The sequence below is a fragment of the Thalassophryne amazonica genome, chromosome 10 (genome assembly GCF_902500255.1).
Source record: "Thalassophryne amazonica chromosome 10, fThaAma1.1, whole genome shotgun sequence".
Lineage (NCBI taxonomy): Eukaryota > Metazoa > Chordata > Actinopteri > Batrachoidiformes > Batrachoididae > Thalassophryne > Thalassophryne amazonica.
In genome coordinates, this window is record NC_047112.1 from 35417517 (window position 1) to 35441064 (window position 23548).

The 23548-nt window shown below is 40.8% G+C and overlaps 1 protein-coding gene across 2 annotated transcripts in view; it reads left to right on the forward strand.

The window, feature by feature from the left end:
• Positions 1-11844: 11844 nt before the first annotated feature.
• The window catches only part of tle2b (TLE family member 2, transcriptional corepressor b), a 270457-nt gene continuing 258753 nt past the window's right edge, over positions 11845-23548 (forward strand). For both annotated transcript variants that reach the window (XM_034179780.1, XM_034179781.1), the window contains exon 1: positions 11845-12164. In XM_034179780.1, the coding sequence (XP_034035671.1) occupies positions 12141-12164 (24 nt within the window). In that variant the 5' untranslated portion in view covers positions 11845-12140. The remainder of the gene's footprint in view (positions 12165-23548) is intronic.

The window sequence follows — 23548 nt, forward strand, 5'->3', positions numbered from 1 at the left end:
AGGCAGAGCCTTCAGCTTTCAGGCTCCTCTCCTGTGGAACCAGCTCCCAATTCAGATCAGGGAGACAGATACCCTCTCTACTTTTAAGATTAGGCTTAAAACTTTCCTTTTCGCTAAGGCTTATAGTTAGGGCTGGATCAGGTGACCCTGGACTATCCCTTGGTTATGCTGCTTTAGACGTAGACTGTGGGGGGGTTCCCATGATGCACTGTTTCTTTCTCTTTTTGCTCTGTATGCATCACTCCGCATTTAATCATTAGTGATCGATCTCTGCCCCCTTCCACAGCATGTCTTTTTCCTGGTTCTTTCCCTCAGCCCCAACCAGTCTCAGCAGAAGACTGCCCTTCCCTGAGCTTGGTTCTGCTGGAGGTTTCTTCCTGTTAAAAGGGAGTTTTTCCTTCCCACTGTAGCCAAGTGCTTGCTCACAGGGGGTCGTTTTGACCGTTGGGGTTTTTCATAATTATTGTATGGCCTTGCCTTACAATATAAAGCGCCTTGGGGCAACTGTTTGTTGTGATTTGGCGCTATATAAAAAAAAGTTGATTGATTGATTGATGTTGCAAGGATCTGTACACAATTCTTGGAAGCTGAAAATGTCCCAGTTCTTGCATGGCCGGCATACTCACCGGACATGTCACCCATTGAGCATGTTTGGGATGCTCTGGACCGGCGTATACGACAACGTGTACCAGTTCCTGCCAATATCCAGCAACTTCGCACAGCCATTGAAGAGGAGTGGACCAACATTCCACAGGCCACAATTGACAACCTGATCAACTCTATGCGAAGGAGATGTGTTGCACTGCATGAGGCAAATGGTGGTCACACCAGATACTGACTGGAAAGACACATGGAGTCTAAAAGTTCCTGGAGTTGCTATGTCTTTGGTGATCCAGGTAAAAATACTTTTTTAATAATTAAATGTAAGTATAATCCAGCTTGGGACTCTGATGAGGGTGGTCGCATCTCCTCCACTCTCCCTTATCTCTGTTCTCTGCTTTAACCTTCAAGTCCCTACTTCACCAGACTGAATTCCTCAAATTATATTGGATACTGGATCTATTGGACTGCTACGGGATTAACCATGGAATTGATCAGCTGGTCTCTGAACGCTATTGACACCATTTTTTCTACAAGGAGGTCAGGACAGAGGGATCCTACCTGCCCAGATGGAATGCATCCTGCAGGCTATGTTCTCGACTCCTGGAGTTCCTGGCGTGTGGCATGCTTGGCGCTTTTCTCCATTGAGGACGTCAAGGATTTATTCATTTTTGGTCTTATGGTAGCAGGGCTGGTACTTTCTGGCTTATGTGCTGCCCTGATCTACCGGAAAATTGGCAAGACGGCAGCATCAAGAACCACGGCCCCCTCGCTTGTCCGTCATGATTAATGAGGTTGGCAAGGCAGTGCATTCTCAGACTGCGATGACTCTTGAACTCAGACGCAAATTGGATGACATCTATTCTTAATTCATAATTGGGATTTGGTTGTTCAAGTGGAACTATTAAAAGTGTTTTTCACTGCTCAAACCATAACACTACAGGCTTATCAAGCCTGAAGGTCAAATTGCCCGACTGTTTTTCCTCCAGAGGAATTTCTTTGACCTGGGGATCATTTGGCTGTTTCTTATCTCAACTCACAAAGACAATAAACTGCTTTTCACAGGACTGAAGCATGCTCCATTCCCTCCCCCCACCCCCCTCCTATTCCCCATCAACACTCCTCACTCCAGTGTCTGCTCACGCCACTCCTTTCCCCTTCTGCGGGGGTGGTGCAGTTTTAGCTGCAGCCCCTGTTCTTCCCCCCAAGCTGACGGCGGCACATCTCAGGGTTGCTGCGTGACCTTCACCCACTTGCCTCAATTCGGATAATGGACTTCTTCAAACTTAGTGCACATAAACAATGTCAAATGTGTATGTGCTGTCTTTAATTCTGATGTGTGCCATTATTACGGTAAACAAGTAATAATTGTGGACTAATTGCTGTCTGAGGTAACTGGAGTGTAAACACAATTTCTCCACTGTGAGATCAATAAAGCATATCTCATCTCAATTAATAACTTTGCACATACATATTTAAATATACATTTAATAAATATTTTGAATGAGTGTGATAACTATTCATCACTGTGTGAAGGCAAATGCAAGTATTGATTATTAACTATTAAGAGAAGTATATTATCATGTTAAAGCCTCTTTATATACAGTGTTTTTTGTTGCATTGTCTTTCACATAAAGATGTCAGCGGCTCTTTGTCTGGCACTTCTTGGATTAACCTTTTCTTTCATGAGCTTGGATGCCCTTTCTCTTTCATCCTGCAAGAGCTCTTCTTTTTGTCATTCACTACTTTAGTAAGTGCTGTCTCTGTGGAGACAGCACTTACTAAAGTAGTGAATGACCTTTTCAATCAATCAATCAATCAATTTTTTTTATATAGCGCCAAATCACAACAAACAGTTGCCCCAAGGCGCTTTATATTGTAAGGCAAGGCCATACAATAATTATGTAAAACCCCAACGGTCAAAACGACCCCCTGTGAGCAAGCACTTGGCTACAGTGGGAAGGAAGCAATGGGCTCAGATACCACTACAGTCTTGGTGCTGTTAGATCTTAGTGCTGCATTTGATACTGTGGATCATCATATTTTACTCAATAGGCTGGAGAATCACTTTGGGATTACTGGAACTGCTCTTGCATGGTTAACATCATACCTGTCCAGTCGTTCTTACTGTGTATTGTGTAATGGCACCTCCTCTGATCGTAGGGACATGAGGTTTGAGGTTCCGCAGGGATCCGTTTTAGGCCCCCTGCTTTTTTCCCTTTATGTAGCACCCCTTGGGAATATACTGCGGCACTTTGGGATTCCCTTTCATTGCTATGGTGATGACACTCAATTGTACATGCCAATAACTGCTGGTAATCTTATTCACATAAAATCTTTGGAGGATTGCCTTGTATCAGTAAGAAGTTGGATGTCTAGTAACTTCCTACTTTTAAATTCTGATAAGACTGAAGTTATGGTTCTTGGTCCAGCGATGTATCGGCATCAATTTGATCAGCTAGCACTTAGCTTAGGTTTGTGTGTTATACATCATATGGATAAAGTGAGGAACCTTGGAGTAATTTTTGATCATACGCTGTCCTTTGATCTCCACATTAGAGACATTACGAGGACTGCTTTCTTCCATTTGCGAAATATAGCGAAGATTCGTCCCATCCTGTCTATGGCTGATGCTGAGACTTTGATTCATGCATTTGTCTCTTCTAGATTGGACTATTGTAATGCTCTGTTTTCTTACTGCAGTCTAGGATTAGGGGTCATCAACTGGTTCAAAATGCTGCTGCCAGACTTTTGACACAAAGCAGGAAGTTTGACCACATTACGCCTGTTTTGGTGTCCCTGCACTGGCTTCCAGTTGCTGCAAGATCGGATTTTAAAGTACTGTTATTAGTTTATAAAATTGTTCATGGACTTGCACCTCCCTATCTGGCTGACCTGGTAAGCCCCTATGTACCAGCTCGGGCCCTGCGTTCTCAGGGTGCAGGACTTCTGTGTGTTCCCAGGGTGAATAAAAAGTCTGCCGGTCACAGAGCTTTCTCCTACCATGCCCCAGCTCTGTGGAACAATCTCCCGGCACACATTCGGCAGTCTGATACTGTGGAGACTTTTAAGTCACGTTTAAAGACTCATTTGTTTTCCCTGTTTTCTCATTAGTGTATTGATGTGCTTTTATTCTTGTATTCTTTTATGGTTGTCTTTTTATTGTGTTTTCAATTTTTAATTCATTTTTTTTGTTGTTGTATTATGTTGTGTGAAGCGCCTTGAGATGATTTCATCGTGAATTGGCGCTATATAAATTAATAAATTTGATTTGATTTTGATTTTCTTTTTGGACAATATGTCTTTATCATACTTTCCCTTTGCTTTGCCTGTTGTTCCTTTGCTTCAGCTGATAACTTTTTCCTACTTTTGTGTGCTGCAAACTTTCCGTAGATTTTCTTTTTAATGTATGTTTCCTTGTAATTTTGAAGGTCTAAAATGAAGTATTTTTTTCCTTTTAAAGCACATGTAACATGTAAAGGATTGGTTACAAAATACATAAAAAAATGGAGGGAGCTTTTTGAATTGATAGAAGAATTATTTTGATTGTTTTTGTGATACATTATATAAAATTGGACACACATTTTTATGCTGGAACACACTGAAGAAAATCATAATTCTTACTGAATAATAGGACTTCATCAGTCACTGCCTCAAAGTCATAACCACTTAATCACTGATCATATGCCTTTCGTCTGTATCAACAAACAGCCTATAAAATTAAAATTGGATGGATTCATAAAATTGATGGTGTAGTGTGTTTATCTAAGTGGTAGTATAGTGTATTTATTGTTTGCAACTTAAAATACTGCATAATTTGAAAATTTGAGTGAACAGATTATTAGGAGTGAATATACCATGCATTGGCCTATGTTTTCAGGAATGTTTGTTTATTTTTGTTTATTACTGAAGTGAAGTGCCAAGTCATTGGTCTGTTTTCCAAAAGAAATGGTCTATGCGTTTTCCAAAAGAAAAAAAAAATAAATCAGTGGCATGGATAGATAATCAAAGAATTTTCTTCATTATAATCTATCAACCATAGTGATCCTTGATTTTCCCTCCCCCACCCCCTTATAGTGGTTTTCCTGTGTTGTTTCTTTTTTCTTTTCATCCTTTGAAGCCCAACAGTAAAAATGGTATCTGCTTTGTTGTTGTCTGTCAGATCTACATAGTTTTTATGGGGTATTCCCTTTGGCAACAGAAAAGGCTATAAAAGGAGCATACCCCAGAGGCTCAGCCATTCACAAGCAAAGATGGGGTGAGGATCACCACTTTCTGAACAAGGAATTTAGGGATTCCATCATCTACAGTCCATAATATAATCAGAATATTCAGAGAATCTGGAGAGCTTTCTACATGTAAGCGGCAAGGCCGAAAACCAACATTGAATCCCCGTGCCAGTCTGTCGCAGGACCACAAACAGACAAACAAACACATTCACACACACTCGCACACCTACGGACAATTTAAAGATTCCAATGCACCTAACCCGCATGTCTTTGGATGTGGGAGGAAACCGGAGCACCCAGAGGAAACCCACGCAAACACTGGGAGAACATGCAAACAGATGGGACTTGAACCCATGACCTTCTCGCTGTGAGGCAACGGTGCTAACCACTAAGCCACCGTGCTGCCCTGTGAACAGTCAGTGGGAGCAAAAAAGCAGCCTGCATACAAATTATCCATGCATCAAAAAAGTCACATTTATTCTGATGGTGTTTTGCAGTGTGCCGCAGATGTACACATAATCACTGTTTAATACTTCTGGGTAGGTTGCAGTTTGAACCTTCTGACTGTCAGTAATTTGTAAGATGTTTGAAAAATTTGACAGCATGAATTGAAACCAGCTTCACTGATTTTTTTTTTTTTTTTTTTGGAAGTTGATGCTTTGGATGCTCCCTAAAAGAATAATTGGTGTTTATGAACACAATGCATTAGATAATAATATATAGATATATAATATATTTTTGTTAACTTAACTGGGATTTTGGGGCTGCCATGTGGATAACTTGTTTGTTATCAAATCCAGCTTGTGTCTTGCTAGAAATCCTCCATGGGTGCCAAGACTGGCTTTGTCTGTTTCAACAGTATCGAATTAATCACTTGTTGCTCAAGTTCAAAGCAGGCCTGCCCTGAATAAACTCATTATAAACAGCACCGTAGACGCTTGCTTCACACTGCTGTACTGTACAAGGAAAACCTTTAAATAAGAGGTCCATTCCAGGCACTCCTGTAAATAACGTATACCAGAGCCAGCAGTTAAAGAGGCAGATATTTTTAATCTCACTGTTGTGGAAGATATTCAGCAGAACTACAAAGATACTCCATTGTGATACTGTAATGATCAGCCCTCAAAAATTCTCATCTTCTTGTCATCTACTGAATGCTGAATTTTGACTTGATTCAGGTTCTCAAACGTGACAAGTTGCTGCTTTAAAAAAGTAGAGATAGATTTAAATTTATGAGTACACCAAAGATAGTAACCTTTTTTTTAATTTTTAAACAAATCTTCAAACGTTGTGATCTGTTTTAATGCAAAATCCTGTATTTCTGAACTTTGGCTCTATATTTACATGTTTTGGGGTTCTTTTTTTAAAAATTTACTCAAGACAAAAACCATGTCACCAAAATGGGGCACTTTTTGTGACGGGAGCACGAAAAAAAGTGAGACTGGGCTGAGCTTCCCTTACTAGTCTCCGGCCTGCATAAGACTCCAAACAGATTTGCCATCAGGTATCATACTGTTTGTATGAATGTTTAATTTAAATGGAAATGGAAATCTTTATGTTTGCATCCCCTGACCTATCTTAAAACTGTCCGTAAAACTGATTATTATATGGCTGCGATGCTACGCACGCTCTGATTGGCTGATTACCGGTCGGATATAAATAAATATAAATACACGTTGCAGACCTGTTTCCGTGACAGTCAGTCCACAACGCGTATTTTCGTTACAAACCGGGAAACCAAAAACACGATTAGAAAAACCAAGTCTGACCTGAACGTACAAATATCTAAACAGCATCTGATATATATATATATATATATATATATACTCAACAAAAATATAAATGCAACACTTTTGGTTTTGCCCCCATTTTGTATGAGATGAACTCAAAGATCTAAAACTTTTTCCATATACACAATGTCACCATTTCCCTCAAATATTGTTCACAAACCAGTCTAAATCTGTGATAGTGAGCACTTCTCCTTTGCTGAGATAATCCATCCCACCTCACAGGTGTGCCATATCAAGATGCTGATTAGACACCATGATTAGTGCACAGGTGTGCCTTAGACTGCCCACAATAAAAGGCCACTTTCAAAGCGCATATTAAACAAATATGTAGGACTGCTTTTTTGCTTTTACGCAATATCTCTAAAATCAGAAAGGTCTTGTCTCAGAGTGATGCTGAAAAACTAATTCATGCATTTATTTCCTCTAGGCTGGACTATTGTAATTCATTATTATCAGGTTGTCCTAAAAGTTCCCTAAAAAGCCTTCAGTTAATTCAAAATGCTGCAGCTAGAGTACTGACGGGGACTAGAAGGAGAGAGCATATCTCACTGGCTGGATCAGGTGACCCTGAACCATCCCTTAGTTATGCTGCTATAGACGTAGACTGCTGGGGGGTTCCCATGATGCATTGTTTCTTTCTCTTTTTGCTCTGTATGCACCACTCTGCATTTAATCATTAGTGATCGATCTCTGCTCCCCTCCACAGCATGTCTTTTTCCTGGTTCTCTCCCTCAGCCCCAACCAGTCCCAGCAGAAGACTGCCCCTCCCTGAGCCTGGTTCTGCTGGAGGTTTCTTCCTGTTAAAAGGGAGTTTTTCCTTCCCACTGTAGCCAAGTGCTTGCTCACAGGGGGTCGTTTTGACCGTTGGGGTTTTACATAATTATTGTATGGCCTTGCCTTACAATATAAAGCACCTTGGGGCAACTGTTTGTTGTGATTTGGCACTATATAAAAAAATTGATTGATTGATTGATTGATCTTGATATGGCACACCTGTGAGGTGGGATGGATTATCTCAGCAAAGGAGAAGTGCTCACTATCACAGATTTAGACTGGTTTGTGAACAATATTTGAGGGAAATGGTGATATTGTGTATGTGGAAAAAATTTTAGATCTTTGAGTTCATCTCATACAAAATGGGAGCAAAACCAAAAGTGTTGCGTTTATATTTTTGTTGAGTGTATATAGTAGTTGTCATGATTCAGCCCATTCTGGGCTCTTGTTATGATCTGGACTCTTGTGTGTATCTGTCTTCGATCCTCTGTCTTTAATTTGCTGTTTGTTATACTGAGGTCACTGGTCTTGTTTTCTATTTATCACATATTTGCGGTTCATCATTCTTTAGTCATGAGTCTAGTTTGTGCCCAGCTTTTGTTCTTCCCATTGTGTATTCATTTCTGGAATTGTTTGTTTTGTTGTTAATCATATGTTGAATTATTAGTTTATTTTACTGTTGCCTCTCGTGAGGTCCATTCCAGTTTAATATGAGTCTTTATTTCTGTTGTTGATGTCTTTTCAGATCTTCCATTTGTTTTCTTGTTAATTCTTTGTTTTTTCATGTTAGGACTTCTTTATTTTCTTATTTATTTGAACTTGGGTTTTGTTCATTAGTGGTTTTTGACATTTTGTTTAGATTACGGTGATGACCTTTGAGTTTGGCCCTGTTCACTTTGCTTTTGTCTTACTGCACTCTCTTGTCTGGTGTTCAGGGTTTGGTGTGGGTGTGTCTTTTCTCTTGTGTTTGCCACACCCCCGTTGCAGATTGCCACACCCCCGTTGCAGATTGTTCTCCAGCACCTGTGTCTTGTTCTCTAGTTACCACTGGTTCTATTTAAGTCCGTTGTGTTTGCCACCTCACTGCCAGTTGTTGAATTTCAACATTCACTTATCAGCCCTCCATGAGTCTTGCTCTTTTGTCTGTTCGTGTATCGACCTTGCCTTGTTTTTGACCTTGCATTAGTCTCAGCCTCTGTATCCTGCATTGCTGTATTAGAGAAACCTGCTTGTTTTTGACAACATCCCTGCCTACTCCTTCCAGTTTTGTGTGCTTGGGTGATTGACCACCCGTGTACCGAACCTTTGCTTGTTTTTTCAGATTTTACTCCTAAGCCTGCAGTGTGAGTCTTGCATTTGTGTCCAATCCTGTTTGCGCCCCGCATCGGCCCATGCCTGACAATAGCCATATAATAACCAAATTATTAACCTTGCTTGCTTGGTATGTACGTGGATATCAGACCTTGGTGTTTGTCGCACGGGCCTTGCTGGCACTCGGTCCGTACTAACACCTCGGTCTGATATTTCCCCGTACAGACCTCACACTCGGTTAATAATCCTTTATTATTTAGTTGTCATACAAGGAGTGGGTAATGTTATGCTTCTCACTCTTTTAGCTTTGATTTTTAAAAATTTTTGAAATTTTAATGTAAAGAAGCATGAATTCTTTTTTTTAAGTTTGATTCATAAAAATTCAATGTGCAAAAGCTCAAGGGATCACAATCTTTTTCACAGCACTATATAACTGTCTCACAACTTGATAATTATGATACAAACTACATTCCAATTTAAGCATTAGTTAATGATTCTGCACCTGAAATGCAAATGTTGTTACCTGATTAACACTGTCGCTGCGCTGTCAATCTTTTGATAATCATATCATCTGTGTCATGTGATTATGTTGAGGTTTTTGATCATGTGACTGACTCTGGAAGGTCACACAGTGAGTCAGATGTGCTGTGACCTTTTCATACATAAACAACTCCATGTTACATATGAGAGTCAAATTAAAGGAGAATCGGACGTAAATTGTTTGAGGAGCTTCAGTTCTTCTTGGCGTAGATTCTACCAGCCCCTAAAATCCTTCCAATCCTCCCAAAAGATAGCCCCTCATTTGTTGTTTTGGTAATGACAGAGAGCAGCATCCAAACGTGTCCATTGGTGTTCAGCTGGGTAGAGATCTAATGAATGTGATGGTTGGATGATTTAAATAACTCCTTATCAAAGCATTCAGTGAGCTCGTACACTCTGTAGATGGGGACATTGTCGCCCTGGAACAGATCAGAATAAAAACGTGTACCACAGCACAAAGGTGTTCACTCAGAATAAATTCGTAATGATTGAGATTAAGGAGATGACTCAACCCAAACCAGAGACTGATGGGATGTTAATTACTTAATTGTACCATACACTGCTATGGAAGCATCTGCAATTATGTTTCTCAGCTCATTTATTCCGGTTCTTCCTTTGATTACTTATCCATCTGTCTCTGTGGAAAATTCCTCCATTCATGCAAGAAAGGAATAACTTAATTTTTCTTGAACGCTTTTGTTGTGGTGCTATTGTGCCACCTAGATCAGTGGCTATTAAAGGGGTCATGTAGTGTAGAATTTTTTTTTCACCTTTTGAAAATTATGGAGAAAAGCTTAAAAAGTAAAGTGTGCTTACTTTGTGTGAATCTAAAGTGCAGTAGGGTGTGGCAAGCAGCAGTTTCTTTTCATTTAAAGTAACAGGCACACAAACAGAGTGTTTCTCAGAGAAATGTTTTTAGCATGCATCATTTTGTTGTATAAGTTGTATTTTTGTGTATAAATTTGGATAAGTGTTTATAAGGCACTTGATGACCCGTATTAGCTTGCCAATTTGGTGTCTAATAAAACTCAAGGGAGTCTTGCACCTGCCCAAGTTTGGAGCCATTTCATAGCATAATATACTGAGTTAAAACCTGATACACCTCGACTGATTTTTCCCAAGCAGCACGTGTTTGCTTGCATTTGCCACCAAGTCCTGCTGAGCAGGCACAGCTTTCTGCAAAAGACAGGACCAGCCAATTTTTACCTGTGCTCAGTCATCTTCCCAGCTCCCTTTACCAATCGTGCTCAGCTCCGGATGACCTGAGCACTGGCCAAGTGCAGCTCGGGGAGTCTGTACACTCCAGATCAACTAGTATTCAATTTTTGATAGCGGTCATTCTTTCTGTGCTCAGCATGAAAATTGGATGCCAAGTTGCACCAAGCCTGCACAGTCCTAGTTGGCCCAGGGTGACTGGGAGTCCAGCCAATCTCCTGGTATGAGTTTAATGGACCCTTCCTGATTTGTGCCATCATTCGGTAGAACTCTGTACCAATCTCGGCCAGGTGCGAGAACTATTTAAATTAATTGGAACGGATGACGAGTAAATTTTAGACATGTGTTTGGTAGGAGCTCAGAGCTCATTTGAAATGATGGAGAAATTAACACACAACGCAGCACGTCTCAGACGACTTCCTGAAGAGGTTTGAGCAATCCCATCACCCGTGTGTTTTACACCTGGATTTTCATGCGATTGGGCCTGATCAGGTTGCTCTGCAGCCAAATGAGATGCATTTTAATATACCAAAGTAGGCGATGAACTTGCAGCTGCATGCACGTGTCCCCCTGCACGTTTTAGGCGTAAAGAGTCATGGATATGTTTATGGATTTATGTCGTGTGTGTATGTAAAGTCAGGCGGCATATCTGAGTGAGCATGCTTTGTGTGTCTGACCACAATTGAAAATGGATCTCCCTCTTTTTCCCTCTCTCTCTCTCTCTCTCTCTCTCTCTCTCTCTCTCTCTCTCTCTCTCTCTCTCTCTCTCTCTCTCTCTCTCTCTCTCTCTCTCTCTCTCTCTCTCCCCTCTCTCTCTGGCTGTTTCTATCTGCTCAGTTCCACCTTAAGAGGAGCTTTAGCAGCCTGTCCTGTTTGTGTTGAAGCCAACAGGCACAATATATTACAGTCTAGGGCTTGCTGCTGAAAAGCCCGCTGGATCCTTCACTGACCTGCTGTTCTTTCCTGCTTTCCTCTGTTGTTTTTTTTCCACATTTAAATTAAAACCAAAGCTCTCTCTTCTTCCCTCCCTCCCTCCTCCTTATCCTTCTTTTCTGCAGCAGCAGTCAAGGCAGAGGCTTCAGTGTGTCATAGAGGAGGTGAAGAGAGGCAGGCAGAGAAGAAGAGAGGTGGACTGTGTTTAATTGGACAGAGCTGTGTGTTTATGTTTGTATATTTCACCAGTGGACAGCCAGGCGAAGAGGCACGAGGAGGAGGCGGAGGTGAAGAAGGCGAGAGTCTCCCCCAGATGAGATCCTCTCCTATGTCACTATGTGTGGACCTTGCCTGATCATTGGGTAAGTAACAGGGAGAAGAGAGAGACACTGAGACGAAGAGGCGGAGGGGAACAGAGATCCTGAGACTTTGAAGAACACAGGAAAAGGAGGCGTAGTCAAACGCTGTGTTCTGTCATGACATTGTTGGATAAATGAACAGTCGGAGTGAACGCTTTTCAGTTTTCTGTCAGCAGCAGTTTGCCTCAGAAGAGACAGAGAGACCAAGCAAGAAAAGGAGAGAAAGCACAACTCCGGGGCAGTAAAAAAAAACCAAAACTACTTATCTTCAAGCCAGCTCAGGAGCAGGGACTGGAATCAGTGTGTAACCGGTGGAGGGCAGAAGAGTGGAGGGCCAGGGGAGTAACCTGGCCATCAAACGGACTGGCAGCCTCTCCTCTCCTGGGATCATGTACCCTCAGGGCAGGCATCCGGTAAGCCCCCCCCCCCACTCCTGAATCTCTTTTCCTGTCTGTGGCTGTATCTTTATCTCTTCATGTCACCTCTGTCTCTGCCACTTTCTCTCTCCTCTTAGATCTTCCATTTTTCCTCAGTTTCTCTTGCTATCAGATATTCTCTTTCTATTTCCCTGTCATGTTTTGTCTCTGTTTTGCTTAATAACTGGAACCGTACATGGGGAAAGGGTAGTGGTGGGGGGTGGGGGTCTCAGTTAAGAGGTTCCGTACTCTGCACAGTATTGATGACCGTGGTCACCTGAGGATTTCAGTCTGCATCCTGGCAGAAATGTGAAATCTGCAGGTTTCGTGCTGTGCTTTCATTCCCGACAGTTTGCTCTTACACCCTCTAATTTGGGTTTTCATCATGCGGAAAAGTTGTGACATCTGTTGCACTTCAAACAATCTTCAAAAAGGATGATCTGTCACTTTTCCAAAGAGAAATCAATCGTGGTGGCTCCAGAGGTTTCTTTTTTGATGGATGAGTAATTATTTGCATATTATATATGCAAATGTGCATTTTAAAGTAATTTTCAAGTGTCCCTACATATGTGTTTAACACACAACTGAGTGGTAGTAGTAGTTGTTTAATAGTGATAACAGTCATCCTTCTGACCAAAACACAAATCCAAATTCCCTGCACTGCTAACAGTGCAGGTCTACTACAGCAAAAATTTTGATGCATGGATGAGTGAGTTGTGGGCAATTCCATGAGGCTGTTATGCCTGGTACCACTGTCAGCGGCCCTGCTGTGACCGATTCATAGTGAAGTCACCCCACTGCAAACTCGCCCCAGGTAAAGTCACCCCACTCTAGTTGAAATCACCCGATTCTAGTATCACAATATTTAAATTCTGATATCTTTATGTAATAACTTAGTTATACACACCAGTGGCATAATACACTGTTCTTATTTAAGTTTTGTTAGTGAGATGATTTTTTAAGGTATTGGAATGTAATTGTAAGCTAAAAAGCCCATTGATGGGAGAAGCAGGGAGCACTGCCCAGTTCTATATGTCACACTGGCAGGTCCCTAACTTTAAACTAGTCATTCTTAATTGGTCTAGTGATGGGAGGTGATGGTCTAGTGGTTAAGGTGTTGGGCTTGAGTCCAGAAGATCATGGGTTTAAATCCCCGCCTGACTGGAAAATCACTAAGGGCCCTTGGGCAAGGCCTTTAATCCCCTGTTGCTCCCAGTGTGTAGTGAGCAGCACCCAGACATCGGGGTGAACGTGAGGCATAATTGTAAGCATCTTTGAGCGTCTGATGCAAATGGAAAAGCGCTATATAAATGCAATCCATTTACCATTTAATTATTTTAAAAATATGCATGGGGGGTGACTTCATTGAAAATAGTGGGGTGACTTCACCTGGACTGGGATGACTTTACCTTGGACAAGCTTGCAGTGGGGTGACTTCACCTGGACTGGGGTGACTTTACCTGGGATGAGTTCGCAGTTGGGTGACTTCACTCGCTACCCTGTGATCTAACCATCTCAGAGACTTTTCATTGTCAATAGAAGGAAAAAATAATGGGTCATCAGTGCCATCATCTTGTTGTTGTTGTCCATTAGTTGCCAAATTAAAATGGCACATAATGAGAATAAATTGGGTTACTATGATGCCACCTGCCGGATGGATGGTGGATGGTGAATGAATTATGGAAGTTTATGAACAGCCATGGTTGAACTTGCATGTAGTTTATCTGCGACCAGCTGAACAGTGGGCATGTTGTGGACTTGTCGGTGTGCAATACTGACCGCTGCACACCTTGACATGAGTGTCAGCAAACAGGTTATGCTAGCAACCTACCAGGAGAAGCATGATGCCCCCTAAATAGGGGACCAAATATACGAGGTCTGTCAATAAAGTATAGGTCCTTTTTATTTTTTTCAAAAACTATATGGATTTCATTCATATGTTTTTACGTCAGACATGCTTGAACCCTCGTGCGCAAGGAGATTTTTTTAATGAAAGACGTGCGGGTGGATTGCAGCGTCGGCTCGCAGCCGCCGCGAAGCTCCGCCACAGGAAAAACACCTCTGTTGGAAGCCTTAAGGACAAGTTGGAACATGTCCAGCTGTTAAACAATTTCTCATATACTCACTCCACTGAAAGCCATCAAAAGCCGCCTGGATTTTACAAATGGTTATCAACACGGAGGTGTTTTTCCTGTGCCACCGCACCGCGCCGGCTGCGTCCCGACGCGCGGACCTGTCCGCACGTCTTTCATTAAAAAAATCTCCTTTAACAGTGGAATATCCGGATAAAATGCTGAAACTGACTTCTTCTGAAACTTCTCTGTTCTCTCACGACGTCCTGAATCAATAGAGCCTGAAATGTGGAGGTTTTCAGCTTGAAACAGGCTGACGACGGCGCCTGGGACCGCTGCGCGACATCTCGCTCCGTGGGAAGTCCTTAAAGCGACAGTATCACCTCAAAATCTCACATCAGCTGTTAAAATTTTCACCGAAAACCAGCTTAATTTTTTGAACCGTGTCCACTTCGATGTGTCTCACAGGGTTAGAAAAAATTTTGATCAAACAAAGCGCCAGTCTCTCAGCAACTTTTCAGACAAAGGAATTCCGACGAGGGGCTGGACGACTCCTCCCACAAGGAGTGCTCACAGGCGAATGACGTCACCGACAGGCGTGGAAAAACTCACGCATGCGCACGAGGGTTCAAGCATGTCTGACGTAAAAACATATGAATGAAATCCATATAGTTTTTGAAAAAAATAAAAAGGACCTATACTTTATTGACAGCCCTCGTACAACAGAAAATGAGAATTAAAGAATGGATAGAGTGTCTGACTTCGGATAATACCAAAACCTTTTGTTGGTACTGCAAATTAGTGATGCAAAACTAAAAACACATATTCCAGAATGTTTCGAAACTGCAGCAATTCAGAGTATATATCAAAAGGAAACATCACATGCTGTGCTAAATGGTGCCTCATTATATCACAGAGTGTTCTGAAATGAATGTTAATGTGAAATGTTGAAGGTCGCAGTCAACAAGCAGAGACTTGACAGCAGGCATTGAAGTCAAAAACAAAGCATTTCATAATAGCCTTTCCGTACTATACTTGTGATTTTTATGTGTTAGGATATATTTTGATCAGTCACATAAAAGGACAGTGGGTGAAAAAAGGCATTATCATTCATTTGTGTCACATATGCACAGGCTTCGATTGGCTCATGTGCCGGAAAAATAAATTTGTTTGAAAACCTGACAGACCTACTGACCAGGACACATTAGCAGTATATTTTCTCATAGTTTTGAACATATTTTTGTTCGCCCACTCAAAATCTGCTTGATGCTTGTGTGGTTATGACAGGTGTCCAGCATTAAACCTCAAATTTAGATAAACATCATCTTACATTGTTATCCAGACCATCAATGTAACTGGGGCTCATTGTGAAGATACTTGTGAAACCTTGTGAAATTCTTCCACGTTATCTTCAGCAAGTGTTATCACAGAAAACATACTTGCCAAGACTTGCCAGGCGTGCATTTCTTCAATAGAACATGCCTGATCAATCTGAGCACACACTTACACAAAACAGTTAATTAAATTAAAATTCATTTGTTCGCATTATGTCGCCGAAAAAAGATAGAAACCAGAAGTTCTTTCTCTTTAATACCTCCTGAAGGTCCATTACCTGTTCATCAACAAGAGAGAATTTGCTGTTGCCACAGTAAAATAAAGGTTAAATATGGAGACCAAATGGCAGAGAGAGAATGTGTGAGAGAGAGAGAGAGACAGAGAAAGAGAGAGAGGAGTGCTCTAGCTTCAGTGCAGTCTGGTTGAAGCCATTAGTTCCTCAGGGACCTGGTCCGGTTGTTATCTTCAGATGTGGTTGTTATTCTCTTTGTATCTACTACAAATGGATTAGTGGTCACTTTAACTTCAAGTCAGCCAACTGCAGCTATAACCACGCTGCCAGCTATCACTCAGAATTATGAATGACACTTTCACAAGAGGAAGGCATGAGGAATCAATTATATGTACAGAGAGAATGCTAATAAGGCAGCTGCTGGAATAGGAGACAGAAAGTCAGAAGTGGGGAAAAAAACAAAGGGAGAAAGTGAAAGATGTAAGAGCCGAGAAAAAAGGAGAGTAAAATGGGAGAAATAATTTTTTTTAAAAAAGGCACAACTGAGGGTGGAAGAAGAAATGAAAATGAATGAGAGATGTGAAGGAAGAACAGAGCGTGAACATTCCTCTGTTCTTTCCTTTAGAGGCGAATCAGAGAGCTTCCTGCTGCGATGTTCGGCGTTTGTGATAAAAGTTCAATCTCAGATAGAGCCAGCTCCACCGATCGATAGCCTCCATCTCTCTCTCTCTCTCTTTCTTTCTTTCTCTTTCATAAGGTTTTCTCTCTGTTTTTTTTTTCTTTCTACTTCTTTCTCCCTCAGCCCCTTTCTGCAGTGGAACTTTATTTCTCGTGTTGCTGTGAAATGTGATCTGGGGAGAGGTGTGAGCTTGCAAAGAACAGTTGTCTGTGTACGTGTGCATACACACGTGTGTGTATGTGTTGTGTTTGCCCACTTTTTAAAGTGTTTGTGTGTTTGTGGCTATGTTTGAGTGCACATGTTTGCCTCCATATATTTAGAATGCATGTATTGTACTGTATGTGAAAGTCTGCTTCCACCCGTTGCTTTCTTTAGCACAACCAGAGCACTTTCTAATGCTGTTTTTCCACATTGTGTCATTGTATTTTTATTGAAGTCACAACCTTTTGTAGATGCAGTAGGTTTAAATTTATTGTGTGATAATATAAAATCAGCACAGAGACTTTGCATGTTTTAAACAATTTATAATACTTCCCAGGTTAAATATTATTGTTGACCATGTTTTCAAAAATATAAGCTTTCCATCTGTATAACCAGCTGTTAGTCCCTAAACATGACTTATTGTTTTACTAGATGTTTGATCACATTCCATTGTAGTTACCTCTTCATCCATTCATTTTCCCTCAGTTTAACTTAAGTTGTAGGTCAGCCTGTGTTTCATCTAGCTGAAGCAGATAGATGGCTACTTTTGAGAGGTGGGGGTGGACTGGTTGTCTGCCTGGGGTGGTTGCCCTCACGATCCAGGATGGCTCTGTAGTTTGGTGGACGCTGCAATGTGTGGCACAGGCACATTCTCCCAGACCTGCCCTGTAGGTCTGTGTGTTGAGTGCTTGTCAGCAGGGGGTCAGTAAACAGTAATAAAACATACCATGTAGGAAATCCAATAGACGGCAGGCTAAACTCAGAAGGGACAAGAAGGAATGGAGGTTGATAACTTGATATCAAAGCACTGATAAATGAACACGAGAAACCTGGTATACACACAAAAGTGCTGGAGTGAAAGGTTTGTGGTGCTTAAATAGTGTACAATTAAAATAACTGAGAAGTAAACGTGTGCGCAGGGCATAAAGCACAAGGGGCAGGACCGTGGAAATTTAATCTTTATTTTACCAGGTTAGTCCCATTGAGATCAAGACCTCTTTTGTAATGGAGATTTGGACAATTATAAAGTTTCCAGTTCCCCTAACCTGCATGTCTTTAAATGTGTGAGGAACCCGGAGCATCCCCACACTAACATGGGGAGAACATGCAAACTCCGTACAGAAAGGGCACAGGTGGCAATTGAACCCATGACCTTTTTGCTGTGAGGCAACACTGCTAACCACTAAGCCACCATGCTGCCAAAATAAAAGCATCAAGAGAATAACAATATGGAGTAGATGGAAACACATTGATTCTTACATTTATTTTGACTTGTGTTTCTTTGCAGACACAAAGAACAAAATATTTTAATGTTTTATGTGGTGAACTTCATTTCATTTAATATTAATCCATTCCTGTATTTTGGGCCTGCTGGATTGTATTATTTGTCATCATAGTTTCCACTTTATTCATGCATTATCATCTTTCCAGGGAAGTTAGTTATCATCTGTGTGAGCATGATAATAGTTTGAAATAAATACTATAATTCCACATTTTTTGGGGTAGACTTCATATTGCTGAGGTGTTGCCTTGTAATGCCTGGTTCACACGGCAAGATAATTATGCCAATTTCTGATGCAGTCTTCCCCTTCCCACAATCTTAAGGAAGTCCATACTGTCATGATGGCTCTAAAGATAATCTAAAAAGTGTGATTCACTGTGATCATATAAATTAGTCTGGACAAATTCACAGGCCCCTGTATGTCCCGGGCCCCAGTGCGATGGCACATACAGCACTGTCTATCCCTACGCCACTGGCTCTAAGTCAAACAGTGCTCATTGTTTGAGTTAACTTTCTGGGGTTCAAGGGTATTTTGTCAGTTCTACCATGTTTTAAGTAATATCTCTCTAAAGGTACTTTCTTTTAGTATAATGCCCATGTATTACATGTCAAAATGTGATATATATTTGTCGACAACACTGTATACTGAAATAATTTTGCTCTAAAGCTGAAACTCTGAACTGCATTTTTAGAAAATGATTCAAATCTTTGTTGGAAATACCCATTTATTCAGGTGAATGAACTGTTTTAGTGCTATAAATGGGTTTACCAAATATGTAATTTCCTATATGAAGTGAAATGATGTCAGTCAGTATATAGTACCAAACTTTTGATAGATTTAAATAAAATGACCCAAAATAAAGTCTGCATCCTACTTCCTTCCTAATTATTCACCATTCACATCCATCACTGATCTTCACTTTTATATCTAACGTAGAGGGATTCATCATGATTTTGAAATGGTAAGATGAATACACAGTCACTTTTTTCAAACACACAAACAAACAATCAGACATGTTCTGACAAAAACAGCTGTTGCTCCACACTGTGCACATCTGGCCCAAACATTCATTAGAGCTCATTTTTGTAGCTTTCAACCAACTCAGCTGGATGCCGTCTTTCTTGTTAAACCATGGATATCAGTCAGTAAAGCCCTGACGTTTCAGGATGAGTCCACAGTTATGTCGATACAGCTGCATGGAAAAATAATTCCACTGCATGAGTTTTACCCACGTCTGTTTCCTTTTGTGAAAGACTGAATAAAAAATTTAAGTGTTTTGCAGCAGTTGAAAAGGCTCTTCTTTCTTTTTTGTTGAGATTATAATAATTTCTTCCCATGTTCTGATGATTAACTTTCTGCAGTAAAATCTCACACAAACTGAGTGTGGTCAGTCTTCTAGAGAAGGTACAGTAATCTGAGCATGTGACCTTCTCAGGCCTCTAGGATTGGCTGTGAATTAGAGATCATCTGGAGGAGTGATCCATTTTACAGATGAGAATTTGTAATTATGTTATGTTTTTGCCCCGTTTCTTTGTCTGATTTGAACAGCCTGGAGCCAACAATTTTTCATATATTGTTATTAAATTTTTATTGAAGATTCATATTTTGATAGGCAAGAAGTAATTCAGTTGTCAAAGTCATCGGTCAAAGGTTAAAGTCATGAAAAATCTCGGAAAACTGAAATAAATCCCTATCTTTAACATTGAACAATTTTTTAAAAATTCATAACTGTCAAAACAGATCAAAATTCTTTCATATTTGACAGCTTTGTGTAGGATGGTATCCTTTATTGACTGACAAAGTTTGATCCAGATCTGATCCAGATTACAGATTTTGTGTCCATTTAAATTTAACATTGAAAACCGCATTTAATGTATATTTTGCATTATATCTTAAACAAACCTGCTCCAATCACGCTCATATTTTTGAGGTGCAGACTGCCACTCACTATTGTCTGACAAAGTTTGATCCATATTTGATCCGGATTGTGGATTTTGTGGACATTTGAATTTAATATTGAAAAGCCCATTTGGTGTACATTTTGGAGTATAACTCAATCAAAAGGCCTTCAGCCACCAAAATTGGATGGAGGTTCCAATTTTATGTCAATTTTATGTTTTTTGTCTATTATCCAGTTATCAGTCAGAAACCAAGTGCCAAAAAGCAATGACAAATTGTGCATAGCAAAGATGATCAATGTTCTGTAAAAATGATCTGAAAAAAGATTTCAGAAACTGGAAAAGTTGGAACCCCCACCCCGCCTGACAACATCACACAAAAAAACTTTGATTCAAATACATGAACTAAATACATACTCCTGATATTTGATCACATCTATTTTAGCTTTTGAAAAGCCACTTCTAACAGGACTTTGACCATGAAAATATTTTCCAAGGTAAAAATTTGTGTAATTGGAAACTAGCGTTGGTGGAGGTTTGTGCTGCACGAGCGCGGTGCTGTAGTTTGAGGATGTGGTCGAATTAAATCTCTGTAACTTTGCATCGCTGATCTGTTGATAGAAACATGATCAAAAGTCCACTTAGATATTGCCTCCTCACACTGGAGCTTGAATCTGAGCACTCTTGTTGGAGGGTTGTGTTAGAAAGAGAGGCTAGAACATTGACACTACATTGGCAATGGTTTAATGCACTTCAAACTAGCACCACCTGCAGGATTGGAGGAGTGCCTCAATTAGGACAAATCTGCAAATATGCACTGTACATTCTGTTACCTTATTGCATTTGAAAGGATGTTCTTAAGTGGCTGCCTCTCTGTATTCATACCAGGTGATGAGTGATTGCAGCAACAGTGACAGTTTTCAGGAGTAGCCAGCTAGCCAGGCCCCTGTAGTCGGTGCGGACCAAGGTAGCTTAGCCGCCGTTAGTTCCCCCCTGGCAGACCCCGTGCAGTCGGGAAGGCAGGCTGACTGGGTGACTGTGAGGAGGAAGCGTAGCCCTAAACAGAAGCCCCGTGTACACCGTCAACCCGTTCACATCTCTAACCGTTTTTCCCCACTCGACGATACACTCGCCGAGGATCAAACTCTGGTTATTGGCGACTCTGTTTTGAGAAATGTGAAGTTAGCGACACCAGCAACCATTGTCAATTGTCTTCCGGGGGCCAGAGCAGGCGACATCGAAGGACATTTGAAATTGCTGGCTAAGGCTAAGCGTAAATTTGGTAAGATTGTAATTCACGTCGGCAGTAATGACACTCGGTTACGCCAATCGGAGGTCACTAAAATTAACATTGAATCGGTGTGTAACTTTGCAAAAACAATGTCGGACTCTGTTGTTTTCTCTGGGCCCCTCCCCAATCAGACCGGGAGTGACATGTTTAGCCGCATGTTCTCCTTGAATTGCTGGCTGTCTGAGTGGTGTCCAAAGGATGAGGTGGGCTTCATTGATAATTGGCAAAGCTTCTGGGGAAAACCTGGTCTTGTTAGGAGAGACGGCATCCATCCCACTTTAGAGGGAGCAGCTCTCATTTCTAGAAATCTGGCCAATTTTTTGGGATCCTCCAAACTGTGACTGTCTAGCGTTGGGACCAGGAGGCAGAGCTGTGGTCTTATACACCTCTCTGCAGCTTCTCTCCCCCTGCCATCCCCCTATTACCCCATCCCCGTAGAGACGGTGCCTGCTCCCAGACCACCAATAACTAGCAAAAATCTATTTAAGCATAAAAATTCAAAAAGAAAAAATAATATAGCACCTTCAATTGCACCACAGACTAAAACAGTTAAATGTGGTCTATTAAACATTAGGTCTCTTTCTTCTAAGTCCCTGTTGGTAAATGATATAATAATTGATCAACGTATTGATTTATTCTGCCTAACAGAAACTTGGTTACAGCAGGATGAATATGTTAGTTTAAATGAGTCAACACCCCCGAGTCACACTAACTGTCAGAATGCTCGTAGCACGGGCCGGGGCGGAGGATTAGCAGCAATCTTCCATTCCAGCTTATTAATTAATCAAAAACCTAGACAGAGCTTTAATTCATTTGAAAGCTTGTCTCTTAGTCTTGTCCATCCAAATTGGAAGTCCCAAAAACCAGTTTTATTTGTTATTATCTATCGTCCACCTGGTCGTTACTGTGAGTTTCTCTGTGAATTTTCAGACCTTTTGTCTGACTTAGTGCTTAGCTCAGATAAGATAATTATAGTGGGCGATTTTAACATCCACACAGATGCTGAGAATGACAGCCTCAACACTGCATTTAATCTATTATTAGACTCTATCGGCTTTGCTCAAAAAGTAAATGAGTCCACCCACCACTTTAATCATATTTTAGATCTTGTTCTGACTTATGGTATGGAAATAGAAGACTTAACAGTATTCCCTGAAAACTCCCTTTTGTCTGATCATTTTTTAATAACATTTACATTTACCCTGATGGACTACCCTGCAGTGGGGAATAAGTTTCATTACACTAGAAGTCTTTCAGAAAGCGCTGTAACTAGGTTTAAGGATATGATTCCTTCTTTATGTTCTCTAATGTCATATACCAACACAGAGGAGAGTAGCTACCTAAACTCTGTAAGGGAGTTAGAGTATCTTGTCAATAGTTTTACATCCTCATTGAAGACAACTTTGGATGCTGTAGCTCCTCTGAAAAAGAGAGCTTTAAATCAGAAGTGTCTGACTCCGTGGTATAACTCACAAACTCGTAGCTTAAAGCAGATAACCCGTAAGTTGGAGAGGAAATGGCGTCTCACTAATTTAGAAGATCTTCACTTAGCCTGGAAAAAGAGTTTGTTGCTCTATAAGAAAGCCCTTCGTGAAGCTAGGACATCTTTCTACTCATCACTAATTGAAGAAAATAAGAACAACCCCAGGTTTCTTTTCAGCACTGTAGCCAGGCTGACAAAGAGTCAGAGCTCTATTGAGCTGAGTATTCCATTAACTTTAACTAGTAATGACTTCATGACTTTCTTTGCTAACAAAATTTTGACTATTAGAGAAAAAATTACTCATAACCATCCCAAAGATGTATCGTTATCTTTGGCTGCTTTCAGTGATGCCGGTATTTGGTTAGACTCTTTCTCTCTGATTGTTCTGTCTGAGTTATTTTCATTAGTTACTTCATCCAAACCATCAACATGCTTATTAGACCCCATTCCTGCCAGGCTGCTCAAGGAAGTCCTACCATTATTTAATGCTTCAATCTTAAATATGATCAATCTATCTTTGTTAGTTGGTTATGTACCACAGGCCTTTAAGGTGGCAGTAATTAAACCATTACTTAAAAAGCCATCACTTGACCCAGCTATCTTAGCTAATTATAGGCCAATCTCCAACCTTCCTTTTCTCTCAAAGATTCTTGAGAGGGTAGTTGTAAAACAGCTAACTGATCACCTGCAGAGGAATGGTCTATTTGAAGAGTTTCAGTCAGGTTTTAGAATTCATCATAGTACAGAAACAGCATTAGTGAAGGTTACAAATGATCTTCTTATGGCTTCGGACAGTGGACTTATCTCTGTGCTTGTTCTGTTGGACCTCAGTGCTGCTTTTGATACTGTTGACCATAAAATTTTATTACAGAGATTAGAGCATGTCATAGGTATTAAAGGCATTGCG